The sequence below is a fragment of the Lepidochelys olivacea genome (assembly GCF_965140295.1).
Source record: "Lepidochelys olivacea isolate rLepOli2 genome assembly, chromosome: 14".
Lineage (NCBI taxonomy): Eukaryota > Metazoa > Chordata > Testudines > Cheloniidae > Lepidochelys > Lepidochelys olivacea.
Genome location: NC_140424.1, coordinates 44,674,432 through 44,699,606, shown reverse-complemented (window position 1 = coordinate 44,699,606; position 25,175 = coordinate 44,674,432). Strand labels below are relative to the sequence as shown.

General features: G+C 58.6%; 4 protein-coding genes across 5 annotated transcripts; 2 read left to right on the top strand and 2 right to left on the bottom strand.

The window, feature by feature from the left end:
• Positions 1–1,385: 1,385 nt before the first annotated feature.
• LOC311530723 (uncharacterized protein) lies at positions 1,386–7,781 on the bottom strand. Of its 2 annotated transcripts, XM_084647553.1 has the most exons (6): positions 4,954–7,781; positions 3,252–3,581; positions 2,893–2,964; positions 2,168–2,515; positions 1,949–2,071; positions 1,386–1,630 (listed from the first exon to the last, which is right to left on the bottom strand). In XM_084647553.1, the coding sequence occupies exons 1-6, from the start codon at positions 5,063–5,065 to the stop codon at positions 1,557–1,559; spliced, it is 1,059 nt and encodes a 352-aa protein (XP_084503679.1). In that variant the 5' UTR covers positions 5,066–7,781; the 3' UTR covers positions 1,386–1,556. The 2 variants fall into 2 exon arrangements, with proteins under 2 accessions (XP_084503679.1, XP_084503678.1); XM_084647552.1 differs by having other exon boundaries at positions 1,386–2,071.
• On the top strand, positions 6,361–10,706 carry LOC311531041 (natural cytotoxicity triggering receptor 3-like; the record flags this gene model as incomplete). The annotated part of the gene is made up of 5 exons (XM_084648098.1): positions 6,361–6,427; positions 7,687–8,034; positions 9,312–9,434; positions 9,625–9,650; positions 10,596–10,706. 5 exons carry the CDS (start codon positions 6,361–6,363, stop codon positions 10,704–10,706), a joined length of 675 nt encoding a protein of 224 aa, XP_084504224.1.
• Positions 10,707–11,904: 1,198 nt separating this feature from the next.
• On the bottom strand, positions 11,905–16,067 carry GPANK1 (G-patch domain and ankyrin repeats 1). Its single transcript, XM_084647263.1, has 3 exons — positions 15,700–16,067; positions 13,535–14,159; positions 11,905–13,275 (listed from the first exon to the last, which is right to left on the bottom strand). The coding sequence occupies exons 2-3, from the start codon at positions 14,107–14,109 to the stop codon at positions 12,816–12,818; spliced, it is 1,035 nt and encodes a 344-aa protein (XP_084503389.1). The 5' UTR covers positions 14,110–14,159; positions 15,700–16,067; the 3' UTR covers positions 11,905–12,815.
• Positions 16,068–17,902: 1,835 nt separating this feature from the next.
• Positions 17,903–24,925, top strand: CSNK2B (casein kinase 2 beta). The gene is made up of 7 exons (XM_084647160.1): positions 17,903–18,025; positions 19,540–19,622; positions 20,042–20,144; positions 22,818–22,933; positions 23,254–23,329; positions 23,661–23,850; positions 24,599–24,925. Exons 2-7 carry the CDS (start codon positions 19,551–19,553, stop codon positions 24,687–24,689), a joined length of 648 nt encoding a protein of 215 aa, XP_084503286.1. The 5' UTR covers positions 17,903–18,025; positions 19,540–19,550; the 3' UTR covers positions 24,690–24,925.
• Positions 24,926–25,175: the final 250 nt, after the last annotated feature.

Here is a 25,175-nt window from a genome sequence, read left to right as displayed (position 1 = left end):
CTCCCCCGCAGCTTCTGCCCCCGCAAGGGTCCCCCCGCAGGGGGTCGTGGACGGTGCTGGGCTGCCCGGCCCGGGGTCCCCTTGTAGTTGGGGGGCCCCATGCCGGAGCACTGTGTGTTTGATTGTAAATCCGCCTCTGCCCACACCCAGGAGCCCGACGCCCGGAGCCACAGGCCGTTTCCTGTACCAAGGAGAACGATAACGGCAGCGGCCACTAGGGGGTGACAAAGCTCCCGGGTACCCATTGCTCCTGCACAGCCCCTTCTGCTCGCTCCCCGGGGCCGCTCGACAGGGGCGCCATTGTTGGGGGTGCAGGGGGCCTCCGGCCCCACTGCCCGCGAGTTTTTGCCCAGCCAATAAGAACGCGGAGGTGTATCTGGGAAACAGAGTGAAAGCGTCACTGAACCCCTTGGGGGGGGGAAATGCTACGGGGATGGAGCTCTATAAATTCCAGCGAGAAAGAGAGAGATACGGTTCCACCAGGGAATGGGTCAAAAATGAACGACCCAACCACCGAGCAGCCCCGGGTTCGATGTTCTGATGTTCAGTCCAGTCTAGTTTACGCTGGCTCCACACTTCCCGTTTGCAGTGCGCTAAAGATGCATGAGGTGGGGGATTTGCCGACATACCCGCTCCCAGGTGGGGGTGAGGAGGACAATCCAGAGGACAGGGCTCAGGCCCGCCCTCTGGGCGACTCCATGGGGCCAGCTCAGCTCAGCCTCAGCATCCTCCGGAAATGTCACCTCCGGGGGAGGCCGGTGGAAGGGTTTGTTTTGAGCACCTCTGAGACGGCTGCAGCGAGAGGCCGGGGACAAGGGATGGATGCGGGGTGGCGGGGGGTGCTATGCACAGTGTGAGGGGCTGGCTGGTGAGTGTGCGTAGCTGCACCCCACTGGGAGGGAAGTGGGGTCTAATGGTTAGAGCACGGAGGGCACAGTCTGGGAGCCAGGACTCCTCGGTTCTCTCCCCGGCTCTGAGACAGGAGTGGGGCCTAGTGGGTACAGTGGTGCTGGGAGCCAGGACTCCTGGGTTCTGTCCTCAGTTCAGTGTCTCATCTTGGGCCATGTTCCTTCCCCGCCCTGTCATTTATTTTCTACGAGGAATAACATGATTGTGAATAAAGGAATTTTCACGTAATGGATTTTATTTCCACACATTGAAATATATCTATTTTTGCAACACGTGTCTCTTTGAATCGGCGAATTCCTTCTGACAAATCAAGCCTGCTCCAGACCGGTTTTTCCTGTATAAACCAGGTACCTTTTCTCTAGAATTCGGTTTTCTCTGGCAGCTGACTCCATTACACCATGTAATTTACATTCGTAAAAGGAAAAATATTGTCCAACACGGAATGAATCTGGAGAAATATTTCCTTTTCTTTACTGTTCTTCTCACACCCATGATGTGGAGGTCAGACCCACAGACAGAAGCAGAGGAGAGCGGAGAAGCCCCGCCCACGCAGAAGCCCCCGGCAGGTGGCTCAGAGTCCAGCGAAGTCTGACGGCTTCTGAACCTGGAGCTGGGAAAATCCGGCCGGTGACTGGCCCCCTGAGGGGCTAAATAAGAGACACCTGTCCCGGTGCCGGGGGCGGCTTGGAGCCAGCACCCACTGCGGGATCCACGGGGACAGCTGGGAAACAGAACAAGAGCGTCACTGAACAGACTGGGGGGAAACGCTACGGGGATGGAGCCCAATAAATACCAGAAAGAGACTCATTCCACCTCTGGGGTAGAACGCAGGGGATGTTTATACAGGGACCCCTCACGCGGCGCTGGGACACGGCCCCTCTGGAGTGGGTTGTGGGGCCTGGTAATATGGGGATCCCTCGCACAGTGCTGAGAAGCAGCTGCTCTGGGGTGGGGCAGGGGCTGGTTACCAGCCCGTGCAATGATGCCATGTAACTGTTTGGGACAGGAAGTGAAGGCAGAACCCGCGTGGAGGCGGTACCGTTCCAAGGCCGCAGGCTGAGGATGATTCCCAGGGAGAAGAGAACGACGAATGACAGGGAGATGATGGCTCGGTAAAAGAGGGGCCCAAAGACCCGACAGAGCTCACGTTCCCCTGCAGCCCCTAGACAATAGAAATGAGGGGTTAGGAGATTCCTGGGATGACGCCCCCTGGAGGGGACAGGCCCCGTGCCCCTTTCCCTGCCCCCCTCACTCTCACCAGTCTCACTCTGGTTTCTCCGCATCACTCTCAGCTTGGTGCCTCCTCCCATCCCTGTCTCCCCACGGTCGAGTTCGATGCAGCACTGATAGAGGCCGGAGTCCCGCTCCTGCAGCTCAGCCAGGGTCAGCGTCGCCTTCCCTTGTCTGTGCTCGTCCATCCTGGACACACGGAGCCGCCCCCGGTAGAAGGGGTGGTTAGAATCCAGCTCCAGATCCTCTCCGGATCCCCTGAGCCAAATTATCTTGGCTCTGCTGCCATGTCTGTTCTGGAAGGTGCAGCTCAGGGTCATGTTCTCCCCGGCTGTCATGTGGAGGGACCTGGGCTCCTGGGAAACTCCCAGACCAGCTAGGGAAGAGAGAGAACCCGCATCACACACTGGGTAGCCCCGTGCGGCAGGGTAGACCCGTCCTGGCCTTTAGAGAGAGCATCAGCCGCTGCATTCCTGTGTGTAGAGCTAATCCTCCATCTCTCTCTAGTTCCGTAGCCGTGTCTGTCTCTCTGTTCCCAGACTCTCCTTGGTGCGTCCATCCATTCTCCAGTCCTGCAGCCATCCATCCATCCTGCTACCTATCCACCCTTCCTTTCTACATCCATCCTCCCTTTCTATCCCTCCCGCCCTCCATCCACACTGCTCTGTCTACCCCCAGAGAAGAGCGGCAATGCTGGAGACAGGATAAATCCAGTCATTTGAGCAGTTACCCTGAACTCTGGGGCAAACTCACCTGGTTTCTGGGCAGATGCTCCGACATATGGGACCAACGCTCTCTTGCAGCTGGCTGGAATTTCTGTTACAGCTTCGTTTGAATTAAAAATAAGAGAAGAATTTAGCGCAGTCAATGCAAAGTGAATGACCCGACCACCCAGCAGCCCCGGGTTGGCTGTTCTGGGAACAGAGCTCCCGTCCCCCTGGGACTCTAGACAACGGAAATGAGGGGTTAGGAGATTCATGGGCTGGCACCCCCTAGAGGGGAAATGCCCCATTCCCCACCCTCCTGAGCCAGCCAGTCCCTGCCCTGGGCCCAGATCAGAGCCGGCACCCTCCGAGAAGGAAAGACCCCATGTCCCAAGCCCCCCAAATCACCTCTGCCCGTCACAGTCAGGGTGGTCCCCGTGCCCTTCGCCTGCTCGCCCTGCGGGTGGGTGATGTAGCAGTGGTAGAGATCTGTGTCCCTCTCCATCAGCTCTGACAGGGTCACCGTGGCCTCTGCCCGGCCCTGCTGGTTCCGCTGGCTCTTGGCCAACCGCCCCTGGTAGAAGGGGTGGTCGGGGTCCAGCACGATGGCCTCCTGGGAGCCCCTGGCCCAGGTGACTTGTGTCCCGGTCTGGTTGTGGCTGTGGAAGGTGCAGCTCAGGGTGATGCTGCCCCCGGCCAGGACGCTTGCCGTGGGGGGCAGCTGCTGAACCCCGAGACCTGCAGGGAGAACGAGCCATGTGATGGACACAGGGCAGGGACTGTGCTGCTGTCACGGGGCGCTGGCCGCGTCCGTCTGTCTGTCCCCCTGGCCTTCCCGCAGCAGAGTCTGTCTGTCTATCATCTATCACTCGACCGCTCTACCCAGCCCGAGACCCGTCTGTCCTCAGCACTTTCTGTCCATCCACCATCGGCTCTGTCCATCCGTTCGTTCTCAGCTCTGTCCATCTGTCTGGCCACCCACCCATTTGTCCACAGCCTCATCCATCCGTCCTCAGCTCTGTCCATCTGTCCATCCATCCACTTGTTTATCCCCTGCGCCATCCAGCCACCCCCAGATCCATCTGTCCATCCACCCACCCATCCTCAGCCCTGTCTGTCCGTCCATTCATCCTCAGCTCTCTCATCCATCCACCCGTCTGTCTGACCTTATCTCCGTCCATCCACCTGTCTGTCCATCCATCCACCCGTCTGTCCGTCCTCAGCTCCACCTATCCATCCATCCACCTTCAGCTCCATCCATCCGTCCGTCTGTCTTCAGCTCCATCCATCCATCCATCCATCTCTCCCTCCATCCATCCACCCTCAGCTTTGTCCATCCCTCTGTCCTCAGTTATTTGGCCTTCCCTCCATCCATGCTCAGTTCTGTCCGCCTAGCCATGCATCCACCGCTAACCTGAACCACCCATTCCCCTCCACACCCTGCTACCCACGAACCCCAGCCTGCAGCCCCGGGAAGCACATCGCATTTCAAGGCAATGCAAGTAACCATGCGGACTTTAGAGCACTTAGGAGAGTCAAGCTTTAAAGGCAAAGCTGGTCTAAACCTTAACGATGGTAGGCCAGACAACCCTCTAGAATAAACCTATCCATCCCGGTACAACCCCTGCACGTATTCCCCTATCTATCCATCCATCCACCCCAAACAACCCCTCCCTCTCTCCCTTTCCATCCATCCACCCCCCTCCATCTCTCTCCCTTTTCATCCATCCACCCCCAAATACCCACTCCATCTCTCTTTATCCATCTATTCCCCTAAACACCCCTCCCCTCTCTCCCTTTCCATCCATCTGTCCTCAGCTGTCTATGTATTCTGAAACCATCTCTCCATACCACTATGGGAGGGGAGTGGGGGTGGGTTAGAGCAGGGGAGGGGGGCTGGGAGCCAGGACTCCTGGGTTCTGTCCTGGGCTCTAGGAGGGGAGTGCAGGTCTAGTGGGTTAGAGCAGGGAGGGCTGGAAGCCAGGACTCCTGGGTTTTCTCCCGGGCTGTGGGCGGGGAGTGGGGGTCTAGTGGGTTAGAGCAAGGGGCCTGGAAGCCACGACTCCTGGAGTCTATCTCCAGTGCCCGCATAACTCTGAGCTTGTCTCACCAGCTGCTATTGAGGGGACGAGGAAGACGAAGCAGATGATGCTAGGGGCCGGCAGCCGCCCCATGCTCTTCGCAGGCTGGGAGCCGCCCCAGGAGTCGCAGACCGGGATCATCGAGCAGACGGGACCCAGGGACGACAAGAAACGGCTGCTCTGGAGCGAGCAGCCCAGGCGCGAGATGGAAACTCTTGTGGCTGGCGAGGGGGGAGGCGCCTGCTGAGATACCAGGCAGCCAGGAGGTCACTGGGCCTGTGCACAGGTGGGTGTGAAAGCGAAACTGACCAGGGGTGTTGGGTTCAGCAGGAGGACGGGCTCATTTCTGCATCCCCGGGGCCCTCGGCCTCTCTGACGCAGCCGCTGGCCTTAGGGCTGTGGCCCCCCAGTGGTGATGGTTTCCTTATCGCTCCGTGGGTCCCAGCCCCCTCTCACTGCCCCGAAATGATCCCCCAGTGGATCCCGGAGGGAGCTGCTGATTCCAGGGACCGCTGGAGGAGATCAGCTATCCCAGGGACAGCTGGGAGCTACGTGTCGGTGACAGGATCACTGGGGGGTTTCCACTGTCAGGGGGGAGCTGGAGGTGACGGGGGTGGATTGGGAAAATGGGATGTGCGGGATGAAAAGAGAGAGCATATTACAGAGGGGAGGGGGACAGCACTATAGACAAATAGAGAGTGTATTACAGATGGATGGATGGATGGACGGACAGAGGGCCCTACCACAGACAGATGGATGGAGACAGGGCCCTACCAAAGACAGATGGACAGAGCGATGGATGGATGGACACAGCAATGGGTGGACAGATGCAGACAGGGCCCTACCACAGACAGATGGATGGAGTGGTGGATGGATGGAGAGATGGGTGGATGCAGACAGGGCCTTCTCCACAGACAGATGGACAGGATGAATTGCTGACAGACAGACCGAAAGCGCTGAGGACGGATCGTTCCACCCTCTTCCATCCACCTCCCCCCCAATAAAACACACGGTGCCAAACCCGCCTACCTTACAGACAGGCCAGCTGTCTCTCTGCTACATCCCAAGGCTGACGGGGAGCTACAAGGAGGTGTGGGGACGGGGACCCCACTCCCCCTGCTCCCGATTCACAGGCCACCCCAGCTCTGAGTAGAGGGGAATCCCCCACAGCTGTGGGTGGTCTGGGGTCCAGGACACACAGAGGAGCGGGGCTGATCCATGCCAGCAGGGGTCGCACATGGTCACCGACACGTACACAGGCCCCTGTCACGTTTAATAGCACAGACGCACACGTAACTCTCCTCCCCCCCTTATCCGGCCCATCTCAGAGGTGCTGACCACAAATGCTTCCACCGGCCCTCGTAGGCTGACGCTTCCGGAGGATGCTGAGGCGGAGCTGAGCGGGCCCTGCGGAGCTGCCCAAGACAGCGGGGACCATGAAGCAGCTGCTAGCTCTGAGCCCCGTCCTCTGCATTGTCCTCCTCATCCCCACCTGGGCAGCAGGTATGTCAGCAACTTTTTGGCTAGCTAGCCTGGGCGTCGGTCTGTCTAGTCCCCCAGCTCCATCTGTCCATCCCTCCCCATCCCCACAGCCGTATCTAGCCATCCCTATACATCCCCATCTATCTAAACTAATCCATCCACCCTCCCCTCTGTTTTCTATCCACCCCTGTGCAGTATCCATCCACCCATCCTTCCCTCCATCAATCCTTCCCTCGACAATACTTGTCCCTCCATCCTTCTCCCCATAGGATCTATCCCTCCCTTCCTGAGATGTCTCTAATCTCTCGCTCCCCACACAAATCTTTAGCATGCTGCAAACAGAACACGTGGAGCCAGTGTCAACTAGACTGGATTTAACATCGGATTTGCCAACCCAGGGCTGCTGTGCAGACTGGATCGTTCATTTCCGTACTGAATGTGTCACTCACTGGAGAGTGAGAGTTAAGAGATCACATTCCCTGCTGATCTACCCAGAATACAAATGGCTACTTCCCCCAGCTCTTCTAGCTCAAGCTGTAGCAACTTGTGCTTTTAGATTTTGAGGTCCCCAGTTCAATCCGCAGGGTGTTGGCCAAGATGGTGGCCATCAGAAATGCACTAAAATATTCTCATAGCCATTAAGGCCAGAAGGGACCATCATGATCATCTGGTCTGAACTCCTACACCTTGCAGGCCACAGATCCTCACCCACCCACTCCTGTTTTTTCATTCAAACGAAGCTGTCGCAGAAATTCCAGCCGGTTGCAAGAGAGTGCAGATCCCAAATGTTGGAGCGTCTGCCCAGAAACCAGGTGAGTCTGCCACAGAGCTCAGCGATACGGCTCTTGATAAGGTGAGCAAATTACTGGATTTATCCAGCATCTGGGATTGCAGATCTTCCCTGGGGATAGACAGATGGATGTGGATCTAGGGAGCGAGGGACGAGAATGGATGAATGGATTGACAGACATGGATCTAGGAATGAGAGTTTGGATGGACGGATCTAGGACTGGAGATGGGTCTATGACCAGCTGGGTCTACAGATGGATGGAGCTAGGATAGGAGAATAGATGGATGGATCTAGGATCAGAGGATGGGTGGAGGGATGAAGGAGAATCAGGGAACAGAGAGACAGAAACTGCTACTAAACTAGAGAGAGATGGAAGATTAGCTCTACACACAGGAATACAGTGGCTGATGCTCTCTCTAAAGGCCAGGACGGGTCTATCCAGCTGCACGGTGCTGTCTGGTGTATGATGCAGATTCTCTTTCTTCCCTAGCTGGTCTGGGAGTTTCCCAGGAGCCCAGGTCCCTCCACATGACAGCCGGGGAGAACATGACCCTGAGCTGCACCTTCCAGACCAGAGACAGCAAGAGAACCAAGGTGCTTTGGCTCAGGGGATCCGGAGAGGATCTGGAGCTGGATTCTAACCACCCCTTCTACCGGGGGCGGCTCCGTGTGTCCAGTCTGGACGAGCACAGACAAGGGAAGGCAACGCTGACCCTGGCTGAGCTGCAGGAGCGGGACTCCGGCCTCTATCAGTGCTGCATCGAACTCGACCGTGGGGAGACAGGGATGGGAGGAGGCACCACGCTGAGAGTGATGCGGAGAAACCAGAGTGCGACTGGTGAGAGTCAGGGGGGCAGGGAATGGGACACGGGGCCTGTCCCCTCTACGGGGTACTGGCTCCACTCTGGCCCCAAGGCAGGGGACGGGCTGGCTCAGGGAGCGAGGAATGGGACATGGGGCTGGCTCCAAGCTGGAGTGGAGATCAGGAATATCTGAGCGATGATCATGCGGGGAGTGGGGGTGGGGGGGACCAGGTTTATGTGGAACGATCTCCCTGCGATTTGAGGCAGTTTGTCTGCTGAGTTGTTCTAACTGCAGCTCTGGTGTGTCTCACATCCTGTCAGTGCCTCGGGGTGAGAGAGGTGGTTAGAAACCCGGACCCCCACTTCTCCCATGCGCTCAGAGACGTCTCTCTCTCTGTGCTCTCGCTATTGGCCCGGGTTGGCTCTGAGCTCTTTGGCCTGCGGCAGGTGAGGTATGACCCGGCCCTGCTGACTCACTGCGGGAAGATCAGACTCATACTGGCAGCTGCGAAGGGCCTTTTAATAAGCGCTGGTGGAGACTGGGGGAGTTTTCTTGCAGTGTTTGTTGAACAGGAAATTGGTTGCTGAATGCAGGGGTGAGTGAAGGGCACACACGACCCCAGATCCATAGACACAGACAGGCGCACACAGTGCCAGAAATCAGACACCCACAGCCCCATAGACACGCAGCCGCTGACCCAGAGAGAGACCAGAATGGCCCCGTGACCCACACGGCCCCACCACGCTCTTTGGTGTGCCAGTCTCTTGAGATTCGCTCCCGTTGGTCCCATGTATGAATGGAGGTTGCTGGCTATTAGCCCAGACCCCAGGAGGGCAGCTGGCCACTAACACGCTGCACCAACCGAACCGGACCCTCCTCTGTGGCCTCCATTTGGGAGCAACTCCACAGACATCACCGGGGTCACTCCAGATTCACTGAGATCAGAATCAGGAGTGACGCCATTGGTGTCAGTGGGCTCACTCTGGGGTCACCCCAGAATCACTGAGATCAGTCTATGGCCCCAATTCCCTTGGCATCAGTGGGGTCACTCTGGATTCACACTGGGGTCACGGAGACCAGAATCCAGACTGGATTCCATTCACTGCAATGGAGTTACTCCACATTCACTTTGGGAGCTCTGAGATCAGAATCCAGCCCTGCCTCCATTAGGATCAGCGGAGTTACTCTGCATTCACACCGATATGGTACCAGTGAGATCAGAATCCAGTGCAACAAAAACCACCAGAAATGGCTTCCTAGGGCTCTTCCCAGGAGAGAACTGGGAACATTAACATCCTTCCTTTTATTTAGACGACAGAAAGGAATCGAAGCGGGATACCAGCACAGAACTCACCATCTACAGAGCCACGATTGCTCTGGCAGGCGTCAGCATCATCCTCTTAGTTACCAACCTCCTGCTGCGCGGACGCAAAGGTATTTACTCCTCCTCCCGTGCTCACTCCATCTGCCCGTTCTTTCTGCAATCAAAATGTACTTCTCTTCCGTCCCACTGGTGCAAGGGGGAATGGGAGCCTCCGATCTACATTCTCCAGTCCTCTGTTCAGTTCGTACACCTCCATTCATCTCCTCGAACAATAACCCATGCCTCCTTTTTCCTCCCCAGACACCCAACGCCAGCAGCCGGCAAAGGTGAGACCATGAAAATTGGAGCCTGAGTTCAACTGGGTGGCAGTGTTGATTTCAAGACCGTGCTGAGGCGTGGTCCCTGTGACTCTGGTAGAAACCTGACCAACGGAACACAGGAGAGGGTTCGGGGTGCTTTAGCCCTTAAATATTACAGTCACAGAAGCTGCAAAAGAGTACCAGATTATCTATCATCTAGACCAGTGGTTTTCAACACCGAGGGCTTCAGTGGGTGCATCAATTCATCTCGATATTTGCACCAGTTTACAACAGGCTACATAAAAAGCACCAGCAAAATCACTAGAAACTAAAATATCATACAAACAGTGACTTGTTTATACTGCTCTGTACACTCCACGCTGAAATGTAATATTTATATTCCAATTGAGCTTTTCTAATGATATGGTAAAAATGAGAAAGGCAGAAATTTTTCAGTAATCGTGTAGCTGTGACACTTTTGTATTTTGATGTCTGATTTTTTAAGCCAGTAGTTTTTGAGTGAGGTGAAACTTGGGGAATGCGAGACAAATCAGACTCCTGAAAGGGGTACGGTAGTCTGGAGAGGCTGAGAACCACTGATCTAGACAGACAGACGTGCACATGGGGATAGGCAGACATGTACGTATGTACAGATCAGGGTGCAGAAAGACAGGTGGACTGATAAAATCTCAACTCGCAGCCCCTCTGCTGTTCCAGCCCTGGGCTCCCTTTTCCGCACGCAGCTCTGCCGGTGCCTCTCAATCCCAAGCTGTAGCCAACTGGGGGGGTCCCTCTGGGGGCTGAGTCACACCGGCCTGAGGCTATGTGTGCTGGGGACAATAGCACACACGAATCCCCCACCACAAAGCCAGGGTCCCCATTTTACCCACTTCCCCCTTAAATGCACTAAAGGGGCTGGAAAGGGGGCAGCGGGAGATGGAGCCCTGGTGACTTGATTTGTGTCTTCAACAGGGGGACAGCAGAGCTGGTGGTAACACGAGCGAGGATCTGCACTACGCCAAGATCACTTTCAAGGCTCCGGCTCACACAGAATACGCCTCCATCCTGACCCAGCAGCTCTGAAGAGTCAGATCTGACTGTGCAGCAAAGGGAGAGGCAGGGAACGGCAGGAGATCCCTTCATCATACAACCTTGGAGGCATCTCCCAGGGTTAGTGCTCGCTTAGTCAACGCGCTGAGCCTTTTGCTTCTGGACAGTTACTTACAGATGACCGTAGGGATAGATGTGTGAGGCTGTGGGCCAGATCCCCAGCTGGGGTCAATCATCTGTTGCTCCATGGGTGTTGATGGGGCTAGATCCCCAGCTGGTGTGAACTGGTGTCACTCCTCTCACCAGGAGGGGAGGCAGAGTTCAGCCCGGGAGCCTGGCCCACAGGAAAGGAGGCACCCAAACTTCCAAGTGGTGCCCCACAGGAGTTCAGGTGCCTCATTCTCTACGAGGCAGGCCCCTTGGAAGAACTACATCTCCCATGATGCACCATGTTCTCTCTCGATGAGGGGACGGTGTTATGGGAGTCCCTAGCAGGGATGCATCATAGAATATACACTCTGGCCCAAAGAGAACGAGGCCTGGAATGACAACTCCTACACAGCCCTGCTTTGAATCAAAACAGTTCGGGTTTTGAGATTTTTGCCACAAAGTTGAAATTCTCTGCCGAAAATAATTAATGAGTGTAAAATTTATTTGTCGAAATTTTCTGTGGAAAAAAAAAATCCTTTTCTCTCCATCAACTCTAAAGCTGAGATTCCATTTTATTTTTTTTTGGTGCTGCCTCTTTCTTGAAAGAATAAAACTGACCAGCGAAAAGACGTTTCTCGGTCACGACCAACTTGATGGCTTCCGCTGGGTGTTATATATAGCCACGCAGTGGGCTGTGAGTGAATGAGTTTCTGTGTCTTTATCAAACACAAAATCAAACAGACCGAGAGCGTGAGGTCAGGGTTTCTGAACGAAGCAGAGAAAGCAGCAGCAGCAAGAAAAAGCATCTGGACGCAAGGACATAAAAGGCTCGTTTTGCAGACTTTACACAAAAATAAAAAAGAAAGGGCTAGATGCTGATCTCAGTGACCCTGAGCTAAATCCAGAGTGTCCCCACTGATGTCAATGCAGCCAGGGCCAGGTTCTGCCCTCATTGAATCTAGAGTGACACACGGGGTAAATTTGGAACGTAATGGAGTCAGGGCTGGTGTCTGATCTTAGATAAATTAGGAAATCCAGATTGCTTTGACAGGGGTAATTGTTAGAGCCATAAAACAACCAGTGAGGGACCATATTTATTCTCTCTCAAAGATTTCAGATCAAACCGAATCCTAACAAGTGAGGAGATTCGTTTTCCCCCAGATCAGTCAATGCAGCAAAATCTCCAGAGATCCAAAAGTCCTCCTGGTGTCTTTTCCCACCCAAATATCTCAGGGCTTTCTAAGCGGAAGGGAGACCAGAACACAGGCCACATTCCCATCATTGGATTGTCTCCTCTTGGGTTACAGGAAGGAGAGCTTCTGCATGTTGCTCTGGTCAGGAGATCTGGCATTCTAAGACCCTCAGGGATGCAGAGATGTGTCTCTTTGCTGATCACAACTGGCCCTTTAAGAAAAGTGATGTCATATCATCCTGCCAATCCAGGAATCCAACAGGCCAAATGCTTTAAAGGGCTGTAGGCTCACTGGTTAAAGGTACAGAGATGCCACTGAGATGCCCCCGGTTAATAGTCAATCTTGCGTTAGGGGTTTGCGTCCAACCAGTCAAGGAAGTCAATTGGCTGACAACTTTCAAGGACCGTGCATTTATTGGTTAATGGTGCACCACAGAGATGACATCACAGGTTAAAGGTCAACGCTCGTGTAGACATGAGGGATCTGATTGGCTAAACATTTTCAGGGGCTGTAAGTGTGTTGGTTGATGGTGCAGGTGTCAGAAGTACCACAAGTCGAAGTTCCTGGAAGGTACCCCATCTAGTTAATCCAACTGGTGACACCGTTTTAGCGTTATTGATTAGCCACTGGGGGGGTTAAAGGTCAGAGTTGATGTAGACACACCATCCCGGCAATCCAAATAGCTGAATGGTTATAGGGGCTACTGATCACAAACGGTTAAAGGTCAAAGTTCATGTAGGTGCACCATCCAAGCAACCCCAGTAGCTAAACGACTATAGAGACTCTTGATCCCAAGAGTTCAAAGGTCAAGGTTCATGTAGGTTCGGAGGTCACGCTCCCAGGCCTTTGCTTTGGCCTCTCTGCGACGGGCCTCTCTCTTCCCCACTGTAGCTGCCCGTTCCGTCCTAGGCTGCTGCTCCTTGGGCCGCGCCACGGCACTGGAGTCATTGGCGTTGAAGTGGGTGACCTTGGGCCGGAGGTCGCTATGGAAGCCCAAGCCCTTCTGGTCCCTCTTGAGGATGGTCTGGACGGGGAACTTACGGCCGGTGCCCTCAGGCCCCAGCCCGGCCTCGCAGTCCCAGCCCCCCTTGACCATGAGCTGGAAGCCGACGTTGCTCTCGGGGATGTGGTAGCGGGTTGGAGGGAGCGGGTCACGCCGGTTGAAGAGGTGGGCAGTGGAGCGTTCATGGAGCTCCATGCTATCCTTGCTGTAATGTGTCTGACACACGGCGCAGTATTTCCTCTCCGCTGGAGTCCTCCTGATGGGGAGACAATGGGGTCAGGGGCTTCTAGGATGAGCATATTGGTTGGCTTAGGAAGGTAGGGAATGGGACATGGGGCTTTTCCCCTTTAGGGGCCGCTGGTTCCCATCCAGCCCCAAGTTGGGGGAACTGGCTGGTTCAGGCATGAGGGGAATGAGACATGGGGCCTTTCCTCTCTAGAGGGTGCTGGCTCCGATCCAGCCCCAGGGTGGGGTGGGGACTGGCTGGGTCCAGGGCAGGGGAACAGAAAACTCACCTGGCCATCCTCTCCTCTGGCTGCGCAGTTTCACGCTCCTGTAGGATCCTCACCACGTCCTGGTGCCCGGCTTCCTCGGCTAGGTCCACCGCGTCCCGCCCCTGCGACTCGCACACTCCCACCCACGCGGCTCCCCGGGTCAGCAGGTACCTCACGGCCTCCCCCTGGCCTGCGTAAGCAGCACACATCACTGCCGTCCAGTAGTAACCATCCCGGTAGTTCACATCGCACCCCTCCTTCTCCAGCAGCCGCTGCAGGGTCCCCATGTCGCCCTCCTGGGCCGATCTCAGCAGGAGGTTCCCCCTTCGAGGGTCCGTCTGACCTGGCCGGATGATGGATGGCTCAGGCACCCCCAGGGGCCTCAGTGGGGCCTTGCGTTTCCGTGGGAGGCTTGAGCTGTCGCCCGAGGCCAGGAGACTCTCATAAAAGCTCCGGGCTTCCTCACCCTCTATGTCCCCCTCCTTTTCCTGGCGGTTGGCAGGGGAACCGACCCGTTTCCGGAGCTGCCCATCCTTCCAGCAGTCCGATTCCTCCCGGGCACGGGTGAAGGTGATGAGCTGGGGGCCGTGGTTCATGGCTGGCGGTGGAGACAGGGGATGGAGGTGGGTCACTGGGTGGGATCAGCCTGTTTGGGGGCAGGAACAAAGTCAGCAAATGAAGGACACTGAGTGGTGATCCTCATAGGGGGCACTAGTGTCCCTGGGGGAACAGAGGACAGGGCCATGGGGTGGGGCAGGTCTGGCTCTTGGGGGTGCAGGGCTTGAGGAGGGTGGGAGATGGGGCCAGGTCCCTGGGGGAAAGGTGGGGGAAGGCAGGTGTCTCTGGGGGCCAGGGCTACATCCCTACAGGGGTGGGGCAGGGGCCCTGGGGGGCAGGGCAAGTTCCATGGGATGGGGACAGGGCTAGGTCCCTGGGTGGCGGGGCCGGGACCCTGGAGGGCAGGGGGAGGGGTGGGACTAGGTCCCTGGGTGGTGGGGCCAGGGCCATGGGGGGGCAGGGGAAGGGAGGGGGCGGGGCTAGGTCTCTGGGGGCAGGGAAAAGGAGGGGGCAGGGCTAGGTCCCTGGGTGGTGAGGCCAGGGCCATGGGGGGGCAGGGGAAGGGAGAGGGTGGGACTAGGTCCCTGGGTGGTGGGGCCAGGGCCATGGTGGGGCAGGGGAAGGAAGGGGGCGGGGCTAGGTCTCTGGGGGGTGGGGCTGGGGACATGGGGGGGCAGGGGAAGGGAGGGGGCGGGGCTAGGTCTCTGGGGGCAGGGAAAAGGAGGAGGCAGGGCTAGGTCCCTGGGTGGTGAGGCCAGGGCCATGGGGGGGCAGGGGAAGGGAGAGGGTGGGACTAGGTCCCTGGGTGGTGGGGCCAGGGCCATGGGGGGGCAGGGGAAGGAAGGGGGCGGGGCTAGGTCTCTGGGGGGCGGGGCTGGGGACATGGGGTCGGGGAAGGAAGGGGGCAGGGCTAGGTCTCTGGGGGGCGGGGCTGGGGCCATGGGGGGGCAGGGGAAGGAAGGGGGCGGGGCTAGGTCTCTGGGGGGCGGGGCTGGGGACATGGGGGGCAGGGGAAGGAAGGGGGCGGGGCTAGGTCTCTGGGGGCGGGGCTGGGGACATGGGGGCGGGGAAGGAAGGGGGCGGGGCTAGGTCTCTGGGGGCGGGGCTGGGGACATGGGGGGCAGGGGAAGGAAGGGGGCGGGGCTAGGTCTCTGGGGGCGGGGCTGGGGACATGGGGGCGGGGAAGGAAGGGGGCGGGGCTAGGTCTCTGGGGGGCGGGGCTGGGGCCATGGGGGGGCAGGGGAAGGAAGGGGGCGGGGCTAGGTCTCTGGGGGCGGGGCTGGGGACATGGGGGGGCAGGGGAAGGAAGGGGGCGGGGCTAGGTCTCTGGGGGGCGGGGCTGGGGACATGGGGGGCAGGGGAAGGAAGGGGGCGGGGCTAGGTCTCTGGGGGCGGGGCTGGGGACATGGGGTCGGGGAAGGGAGGGGGCGGGGCTAGGTCTCGGGGGGCGGGGCCAGGGCCGTGGGGGAGGGGTTAAGTGTCTGGGGGGCGGGGGGAACGGCTGGGACCCAGAGGGGCGGGGCTAGGTCCCTGGGGCGGTGGGGGGCGGGGCTGGAAGCTGGCCCCGGCCTTGACCAAACTCCCGCTCCCCTTGGCCTTCACCCAGAAGCCTCCGGGGCCCGACTCACCATAGAGACGCCGGAGGCCGGAGCAGCCCGCCGCCGTCCCCAGACGAAGGGCCAACGCATGCGCATTAGAAGGCGCTGGGGAGCTGGAGGCGCACGCGCGTTAGACCCCGTCGCGGCGGTGGCGCGTGAGGGCGGACGCCGGTCGGAGAGGAGTACGCAACCGCAGGGTTCTGCTCCAGACATGCGCATTGGGGCCCGGGAAGCGTCGCGGGATTTGGATGCGCATGCTCAATAGGGAAGGAGGCTCGGATGTTCTCCTGTGGGCTGGTTACTCTGGGCAACGAATAGCGATCACCGCGCAAGCGTATTAAGCGCCCCCGAAGTGGCGACTGCACATGCGCATAGTGTGCCGGGGGGGAGAGCAGCTTTTACGCATGCGCACTGGGGAATAATCCCTGTGAGAGGGAGGGGTAGACGCATGCGCACTGGAACGCAATGAAACCAAACGAGTGGGCGCACGTGCCGCCGACTGTGGAGGGAACCGAAACTGAAATCAGGCGCATGCGCACCCCGGTGGGCTACCTAGGGGTTAGCACAGCGCATGCGTACGCATCCCGCCCCCAACTACCCCTGTCACGCCCCCTAACGGCCGCTGCCGCGCAGCGCGAGGCGCCTGTCCCCGCCGCCTTCTCCTGTCGTTGCGGCCGTTTAACTAATTTGCATATTTCCCAGCGTGCCGTTCCTCCTCAAACGCCGCCAAATAGCGCCTTTTTTTAACCCCATTTCAGTGAGAAAATTAACAAAAAATATGAGCTAAAAATATTAGCTGCCAGTAACTATGCGACTTTGCCCAAACCTCGCTTCAGGAACTGACCCTATTTTATCTCACCGTACCCGGGCTGTGGAGTCGAACTCTGCCTAGGGATCGAGGTCTAATTAACATATTCATAATGGCTCCGTAGGGGACCAGGCAGTTTACTAAGAGGGGATGCTTGGTGCTGATTCACAGCCTGGCGAGGGATGAGCAAAACGGGCGCCATGGAGTACAGCAGAGCCAGCAACCGGCGGAGCAGCGCCAGCCTCAGAGACGGTAAAAGAAGGCGGAGGGGCTCAGGAGGCCACGCCCCTTCGGGGAGCCACACCCACTGAGAGGGCTAGGCCACGCCCATTCATTGAGCAGGCCACGCCCCTTTGGGCAGGCCCCACCCATCGCAGTAGAGGCCACACCCTCATCGAGCTTAGACCACGCCCCCTGATGGGCAGGCCTTTCAGAGAGGCCACGCCCCTCTTGGATGAGGCCACGCCTCCTTATGTGCAGGCCTTTAAGAGAGGCCACGCCCCACTTGGATGAGGCCACGCCTCCTCATGTGCAGGCCTTTAAGAGAGGCCACGCCCCTCTTGGATGAGGCCACGCCTCCTTATGTGCAGGCCTTTAAGAGCGGCCACGCCCCTCTTGGATGAGGCCACGCCTCCTTATGTGCAGGCCTTTCAGAGAGGCCACGCCCCTCTTGGATGAGGCCACGCCTATTTCTGATGGCTCCCAGTCCCACCCTGCTCTGACCTGCCAGACCCCACCCCCTTCCCAGGGCCAGGACAGAACCCAGGAGTCCGGGCCCCCTGCCCCCGAACATGCGTCTGTCTTGTCGTTCTCTGGTCTCCTGTTCCTATGAGCCTCCGTGGGGCCCCTCCCATGATGCTCCGCGCCCCTGCCCCAGGGTCCCTCCCTTCCCTGCCCCCTCCCTCTGAGCTTTGTAGTTTCACAGTGTCCCTCTCCCCATTCACTCCAGCCAGGCCCAGGCAGCTACAGGACTACAATTCCCATGGTGCCTTGCGGTTACACCCCCTGCTTGTGCCCCCCCCCTCCCCGGACACTTTCTATCACCCTGGTTGTAGTTTGATGGAGTCCAAAGCCCCAGTCATCCCCCTGGAGCTCAAGGAATGCAGGCACTACAAGTCCCATGATGCCATGCGGCACACCCCCCGCGTCGCTCAGGCCCCCTTCCTGCCTTGGTGAATAGTCAAAAGACACGGAGGACTCCCCCTTTGCCCCCACGCCCGGGAATGTAGTTCCGAGGGGCCCCGCTGCCCAATCATCCCAAGGAACCTGGGGTCGCTGGAGAACTACATCTCCCGCCATGCCCTGCGGCCTCCCATCATTCCCCGCCCCTCGCCCTCGTGCGTCTCCCCGATTTGCATTGTGGGAGCGGCAGTTCCCGAGCGGCCGCGCTCCCGTCTGCTCCTATGGGGCGCCTCCGACTGTAAAACTACATCCCCCGTGATGCCCCGCGCGCCTCCGCGTCTGCGCGCTGCGGGGGACAAGCGGGGCGGCCGGGGCCTGAGCGCGTTGGGCACCTCTTGCAGCTGAACGCGAGCTGAGATCCCGGCGGTGAGTGGGACGCGCCCCCCCCCCCCCGTGCAAAGCGGGCAGGGGCCGGGGGAGCTGCCCCCTAGTGCAAAGGGGGCGGGGAGCTGCCCCCTAGTGCCTGGGGGGGGGGAGAGAGAGGAGGGAGCTGATCCCCCCCGAGCAAAGGGGGCAGGGGGCGGGGGAGCTGCCGTAGTGCAAAGGGGGCGGGAGAGGAGGGAGCTGATCCCCCCGTGCAAAGGGGGCAGGGGAGCTGCCGTAGTGCAAAGGGGGCAGGGAGGGGGGAGCTGCCCTAGTGCAAAGGGGGCAGGGAGCGGGGGAGCTGTTCCCTAGTGCCGGGGCGGAGGAGAGGATGGAGTTGATCCTCCTGTGTAAAAGGGGGCAGGGGGCACCGACCCACAGTGCAAAGGTGGGGGAGGCAGGAGTTGACCCTCCAGTGCGAAGGGGGCAGGGAGCGGGGGAGCTGCCCTAGTGCAAAGGGGGCAGGGGAGCTGCCCTAGTGCAAAGGGGGCAGGGAGGGGGGAGCTGCCCTAGTGCAAAGGGGGCAGGGAGCGGGGGAGCTGTTCCCTAGTGCCGGGGCGGGGGAGAGGACGGAGTTGATCCTCCTGTGTAAAAGGGGGCAGGGGGCACCGACCCACAGTGCAAAGGTGGGGGAGGCGGGAGTTGACCCTCCAGTGCGAAGGGGGCAGGGGGATTTGCACCCCAGTGCAATGCAAGGCAGGATTTACCCCTCACCTCTGCCTGTGCACCTGGGGGGGGCTAATGGGGGGAAGGGCCATTCACCTCCCCCCCCCTCTGGAGGGGCAGGGTGATTTACCCTCCAGTGCTCCATGGGGGAACCACAGGCGGGTGATCTCCCCACCCCCCATCGCACTGCGGAAGGTGGGGAGGGTCGTTGAGGGGGCAGGAGTTCCCTCTACTGCACAGCCCGGGGGGACCCCTTGTCCAGGGGTGGATGCTTCAGGGAGCACCCCTCCCCCATGTGGCTGGGAATGGGGAGTCCCCAGCCTGAGGGTGAAAGAGGCAGGGGTGCCTCGTCGTTCCTGAGCCAGTGGTAATACCCTGTGTTGGTTCAGGGGGGTCAGCCCCCCCCAAAGCCAGCTCATCTCAGTGCCGGGCAAGGGGTCCCTGTATAACTGACCCCCTTCCCTTCCCCAGAGCCAGCCGCATCTCTACAACAGGTGAGGGGTCCCTGTATAACTGACCCCCTTCCCTTCCCCAGAGCCAGCCGCATCTCTACAACAGGTGAGGGGTCCCTGTATAACGGGCCCACCCCAGAAGCAGCAGTGTCTCGGCGCCAGGGAAGGGATCCCCATATAACTGCAGCTCAGTGCTGGGTGTGGGGTCCCTTATAACTAGCCCCCTGCCCAGAGCGGGGCGCATCTCAGCACTGGCTGGGAGACCTTGTACTGTCTGTGCTGGGAGCTTGCGTGAGTGTTGGCTTGTGGGGCTGTAGGCTGAGCCCCCCCCCCCCACGCTCATCACACAAGTGAGCAGGGCTTTGGTGTGGGCTGGGCTGATGCCGCGTCTCTCTGCAGAGGACGGGAAGATGAGCAGCTCTGAGGAAGTGTCCTGGATTTCCTGGTTCTGTGGCCTGCGTGGAAATGAATTCTTCTGTGAGGTGAGCGGCGGGTCTGGGAGCCAGGACTCCTGGGTTCTGTCCCCGGGTCTGGGAGGGGAGGGGGCTGGGAGCCAGGACTCCTGGGTTCTGTCCCCGGGTCTGGGAGGGGAGGGGGCTGGGAGCCAGGACTCCTGGGTTCTGTCCCCGGGTCTGGGAGGGGAGGGGGCTGGGAGCTGGGACTCCTGGGTTCTGTCCCCGGGTCTGGGAGGGGAGGGGGCTGGGAGCTGGGACTCCTGGGTTCTGTCCCCGGGTCTGGGAGGGGAGGGGGCTGGGAGCTGGGACTCCTGGGTTCTGTCCCCGGGTCTGGGAGGGGAGGGGGCTGGGCGCCAGGACTTTCCTGGCTGTGGGAGGGGAGTCTAGTGGTCTGGGGGAGCGGTGCACCCGGACTCCTGGGTTCTCAGCCTGTCTCTCTCCCCCAGGTGGACGAGGATTACATCCAGGACAAGTTTAACCTGACGGGGCTGAATGAGCAGGTCCCCCATTATCGCCAGGCGCTCGACATGATCCTCGACTTGGAGCCAGGTGCCGGGGGGTCCCAGGGCTGGCATGGAGAGGGGTCCCCGTCTGAGCCCCCGGCCCCAATCAGCTCCCCCCCCCGCTTTGCGCGTGGCCTTTGTCTCCTTCCTTGCGGGCAGGCCCTGCCACTGCCCTCGCCCCACCGAATGAGCCAACCTGCCCTTCGCACGACTGACAGGCCAGGCTGCGTGTGGCACGGTTGTGTGTGTGGCAGGGTGTGTGTGTGTGTCTTGTACAAGCCTGGAGGACAGGTGTGTGTGTGTTCATTACATGGTTGTGTGTGTCTTGCACCAGCGTGGAGGACAGGTGTGTGTGTGTTCATTACATGGTTGTGTGTGTCTTGCACCAGCCTGGAGGACAGGTGTGTGTCCCCTCATTGCATGATTTTGTGTGTTGCCCAGCATGCGTGTGTGTCGCACAAGCCTGGAGGACAGGGTTGTGTGTTGATCGCAGAGTTGTGTGTCTTGCAGACGCGCGGAGGTGGGTGCGTGTGTTGCACAGCGAGTGTGTCTCTTTCCCAAGTGTGGAGGAGGGGTGTGTGCGGGTCCATCGCATGGTTCTTTGTGGACAACAGATGCATGCGGCACCCCTGGCTCTGAGCTCCTTGTCCCCTCTTGCACAACTGTGAGGGCCTGAATTGTACGTGCCTGCCCTTTGCACGACACGAGGGTCTGACGTGTGTAGCTGCCCCTTCGCTCGTGCGCAAGGAGCCCCAGCTTGTGCGTATCACACTGGGGGGTGGGGGGCAGTGGCCGCACTCTCACCCGTCCAGTTGTGCGAAAGCGGCGTGGGGGTCTCAGCCATGCCACGGGCTGAGCTCGGGGGTGTCCGTTGCCCCCATCACTGGGACTGGGGGCCAACCCTCTCCCGCCTCCTCCTTCCATTTTAATATGGCCAAATATAAGCCCGTACGACCAGGAATAAAGACCGCCGGCCAACGGGGATCCCGGGGGAGAATCAGCTGAACGGGAACTCCCTGTGCAACGCGGGTGGATGCGAGGCTGGGATGGAGATTAAGAGATTTCAAGGCCAGGGGAGTCGTTGATTCAGCAACTCCTGGGTTCAAAGGGACCACGGTGCTCAGCTCACCTGCCCTCCCGGATCACGCAGGCCGGAGCCCAATGATTCCTAGCGCGGATCTGTTAGAAAAACATCCCGTCTTGACTGCCGAATGGCTGGTGATGGAGAATCCCCCATGACCCTCGAATTTGTGCCAATGGTTCATTGCGCTCCCTGGTACACATTTATGCCAGATATAAACGGGGGAATCGCGAGGTTCTTTTCCCTCTGGTGCGACCGCTGCTCAGATCCTGCGTCCGGTTCTGGTGGCCGCGATTCCGGAAGGAGGGTGGTCGATTGGTGAGGGGCCGGAGAAGAGCCACGGGAACGAATAAAGGATTGGAAAACGGAGATTCCAGGCGCTCGCTCGGTTGAGCTTTAGAGCCCTGTGCGGGAGTACTCTTTTAATCCGACTCCCGCCTGCTTCCGCATTGGTTCTTGCGTTTTTATCCTGCTTCCACCTGCAAAAACCTTAGATCCCGCAAATCCTGCGAGCGAGACAGTTTTCCCTCACGCTACCAAAACCAAAAGACCCCATGGTCTTTTTTATATATATAAATACACACACACACACAGAATTCAGACACAATTTTGACCTCTAAAAGAATAAAACAAATCATGCTTAAGCCATGTTAAAAAAAAACCCAAAAAACTCCTGTTATAACAGACCTCAAATCTTTCTATCAGTCCCTACAATTTAAATGTTAAAACCTTTATTTAAAAACACACAACACTTGCTTTACGCTGCTGAAATTTGATGTATGACAAACTCTTGCGGTGTGTAGCTCGCCCAGCACATCAAACCAAATTATGCCACTCTTTTGCCGTAAGTGCAGTTTTTTTTAATGCTTATGAATAATAAGTTTTAAAAAAAGCTGGGAGTTTTTTAAACCACTTTAGCACCGGTTTTAGACCGTGGAAACATAGCGTTCAAGTTATTTATATGTCGGAATTATTGTGGCTTCTTGAAAAACATTTACCAGGAAACCTGCCCCCAGCGCTAGGGTTTTGGGTCGAAATAAATCTGAAAAAGAGTCTCAAGCTAAGTAGCTAAACGTGCGTTTTTGTTTTCCCGCAAATTCCCACGGTCTGGTATTTTTGCCCATCCAATCCTGCCCGCAACGAAGTCCGTTTGCCCCACTCCTGCTATTATGGCAGTGGATCCCAGCCCCGCTGCCGAGCTCTGCTTCACAGCAGGAAGGCGAAGGGGTGATTTGATCCTGGTTGGATGTTCCCCTGCGGAGGAGAGATTTGGCAGTGGGCTCTCCGATCTAGCAGACGGGAACCCCATGGGCGGAGGTGGACAGATGCTAGATGAATTCAGAGGGGAAGTAACACGCATTGTTAGCACTGAGGAGGGTGATTTGCGAAGGGTCGGGGTGGATGTACGGTCGCTGGCGATGTTTAAATCCAGAAGGGCTGGTTTTTCTCTCCGATCGGCCGTAGGAATTCATTCCGGGCAGTCGTTATGGTCTGTGATAGGAGCTCAGACTGTACAGTCGCTGTGGCCCTGGCGGTCCCTTCCGGCGGGGGTGACCCCGAGCACCCGGTGTTCCCCGCCCTCTGTCTCTGTGGGGTCCACCGCCTCCCGTCTCTCTCATGCAGCCCATTTCCTTGCAGATGAGGAGCTGGAGGACAACCCCAACCAGAGCGACCTGATCGAACAGGCGGCGGAGATGCTGTACGGGCTGATCCACGCCCGGTACATCCTCACCAACCGCGGCATCGCTCAGATGGTGAGTGCCGGCCCCCTGCCCCCCTGAGCTAGCCAGTCCCTTGCCCTGGCGTCGGATGGGAGTCGGCACCCACTAGAGGGGATTGGCCCCGTGCCCCATTCCCCACCCCCGGAGCCAACCAGTCCCCAGCATGGGGCCAGATGTAAGCCAGTGCCCCACAGAGGAGACAGGCTCTGTGCCCCATTCTCCACCCCCCTGAGCCAGCCAGTCCCTGTCCTGGGGCCGGAGGGGAGCTGGCGCCCCCTAGAGGAGAGAAGTCTCATTCCCAGCCGGGTGTCTCATTCTTTCTCTCTCTCTCTCTCTCTCTCTCTCCTTCCCAGCTTGAGAAGTACCAGCAGGGGGACTTCGGCTACTGCCCTCGTGTGTATTGTGAAAACCAGCCCATGCTGCCCATTGGTAAGCGCAGAAGGGCAGTGGGGTCTAGTGGTTAGAGCAGGGGGGTGGGGGGCTGGGAGCAGGACTCCTGGGTTCTCTCCCTGGCTCTGGGAGGGGAGTGGAGACTGGTGGTTAGACTTGGGGGGCTGGAGCCAGGACTCCTGGGTTCTCTCCCTGGCTCTTGGAGGGGAGTGGGGACCGGTGGTTAGAGCCTGGGGGGGGGGGAGGGATGCCGGGAGGCAGGACTCCTGGGTTCTCTCCCTGGCTCTGGGAGGGGAGTGGGGGCTAGTGGGGGAAGGAAGCTGGGATCCAGGACTCCTGGGTTCTCCCTGACCCCTCCCCCGCCCCCCAGGCCTGTCCGACATCCCCGGCGAGGCCATGGTGAAGCTCTACTGCCCCAAGTGTATGGACGTCTACACCCCCAAGTCCTCCCGCCACCACCACACGGACGGCGCCTACTTCGGGACCGGCTTCCCCCACATGCTCTTCATGGTGCACCCCGAGTACAGGCCCAAGCGGCCAGCCAATCAGTTCGTCCCCAGGTGAGCTGCCGCCCGCGGCCATTGGCTGGGGCAGAGTCCGGTCCCGGCGGGTTGGGGGATCCAGCTCCGGGTTTTCACCCGTTCCTGATGGGCTGGAGCCCAAGTCCGTGCTGGGGGGGAGCCAGACTCCAGTTCTTCCCGCCGCCCCCCCGCAGGCTGCGGCCAGAGTCCGTTCCAGTGGATTCTGGATCTGCCTCCAGCTCTTCCATCTCCTCTGGAGAGCTGTATCTGGCAGCCCATTCCAGTGGATCCAGACATCTAGGTCTTCCATCGATCCCCCTGGGGACCTGGCCCCTCCCTCCTGCCCCACATGGGGCAGTGTCCAGAGTCCATTCCAGCTGGGAACACGGATCTGGCTCCAGGTTTTCTCCTCCCTCCCCCATTGTGGCTTCAGCCAGACTCCATTCCAGGGGGATCCGGCTCCTGTACTTCCCCTTGCTGCTGATTGCAGCTGGGCTCCATTCCAGAGGGCATATGGAAATCTGGTTCCGTTTCTTCCTTCTCCCATGCACTAACTGGGGCTGCAGCCAGAGTCCATGCCAGTGGGCACGACTACTTCAGTTCCGGCTCTTCCTTCTCCTACAGATGTGTTCACTCTGGAACCTACTGATGTCACCACGGACACCAGCTTGGCAGAAATTCCTAGCATCAGTGGGGGCTGTGGTGGGCGGCTTGTGGGCATGGCCAGGGCTTGGGTAACCCCCACCGCTTCCTCCCAAATATTAACTTCTTTCTCTCCTTTTGGTAGGCTCTACGGCTTTAAGATCCACCCCATGGCTTATCAGCTGCAATTGCAGGCTGCCAGCAACTTCAAGAGCCCTGTTAAAACCATCCGCTGATCCTCTTCCTGGACGCCTGGGTCCCCATCTCCTAAGCCAGCCCCTTTCCCTCCACCATTTCCCCCTGGGACGGAGCCACTTTGGTTTGATTTTTTTTGGGTCCCCTTGGACTGGTCTGAGTCCCCCCCATCCCCGCTTTCCTCTGTCGATTCTGATTTTAGTTGTCTCCGGTGCGTTGTTTAAATTAATATTTCGTTCTCAGAAAAACACACATAAAACTCAGAAAAAGTTCAGAAGTATTTTCGACTCCTTTTTCAAAAATACATCGAGGAGGAGGATTTGGCTCTCAGCTCTGAAAGTGAGGTCCAGGGCGTTCGAGCCTGAACTCCTGGGTTCTATTCCAGCTCTGGGAGGGGAGTGGGGGCTTGTTAGAGCAGGGGAGGCTGGGAGCCAGGGCTTCTGCCCCCAACCCCTCTCAGGACCTGGCTGAGCCTGGATCCTGTACCCAGCAGCTGTTTCCTGGCCCCAGCCTGCTCGCTCTGGCTG

What these genes read in the sequence shown, in the direction of transcription:
- LOC311530723 (XM_084647552.1), bottom strand. Translation starts at nt 5,065, where the DNA reads ATGATCCCGGTCTGCGACTCCTGGGGCGGCTCCCAGCCTGCGAAGAGC. An exon ending in CGTCCCCTCAATAGCAGCTG is followed by an intron (nt 3,582 to 4,953) that starts GTGAGACAAGCT and finishes TTCTCCCTGCAG; the next exon opens with GTCTCGGGGTTCAGCAGCTG. An exon ending in AGCATCTGCCCAGAAACCAG is followed by an intron (nt 2,516 to 2,892) that starts GTGAGTTTGCCC and finishes TCTCTTCCCTAG; the next exon opens with CTGGTCTGGGAGTTTCCCAG.
- GPANK1 (XM_084647263.1), bottom strand. Translation starts at nt 14,109, where the DNA reads ATGAACCACGGCCCCCAGCTCATCACCTTCACCCGTGCCCGGGAGGAA. An exon ending in CCAGAGGAGAGGATGGCCAG is followed by an intron (nt 13,276 to 13,534) that starts GTGAGTTTTCTG and finishes TCTCCCCATCAG; the next exon opens with GAGGACTCCAGCGGAGAGGA.
- CSNK2B (XM_084647160.1), top strand. Translation starts at nt 19,551, where the DNA reads ATGAGCAGCTCTGAGGAAGTGTCCTGGATTTCCTGGTTCTGTGGCCTG. An exon ending in GATCCTCGACTTGGAGCCAG is followed by an intron (nt 20,145 to 22,817) that starts GTGCCGGGGGGT and finishes ATTTCCTTGCAG; the next exon opens with ATGAGGAGCTGGAGGACAAC. An exon ending in CCAGCCCATGCTGCCCATTG is followed by an intron (nt 23,330 to 23,660) that starts GTAAGCGCAGAA and finishes CCCGCCCCCCAG; the next exon opens with GCCTGTCCGACATCCCCGGC.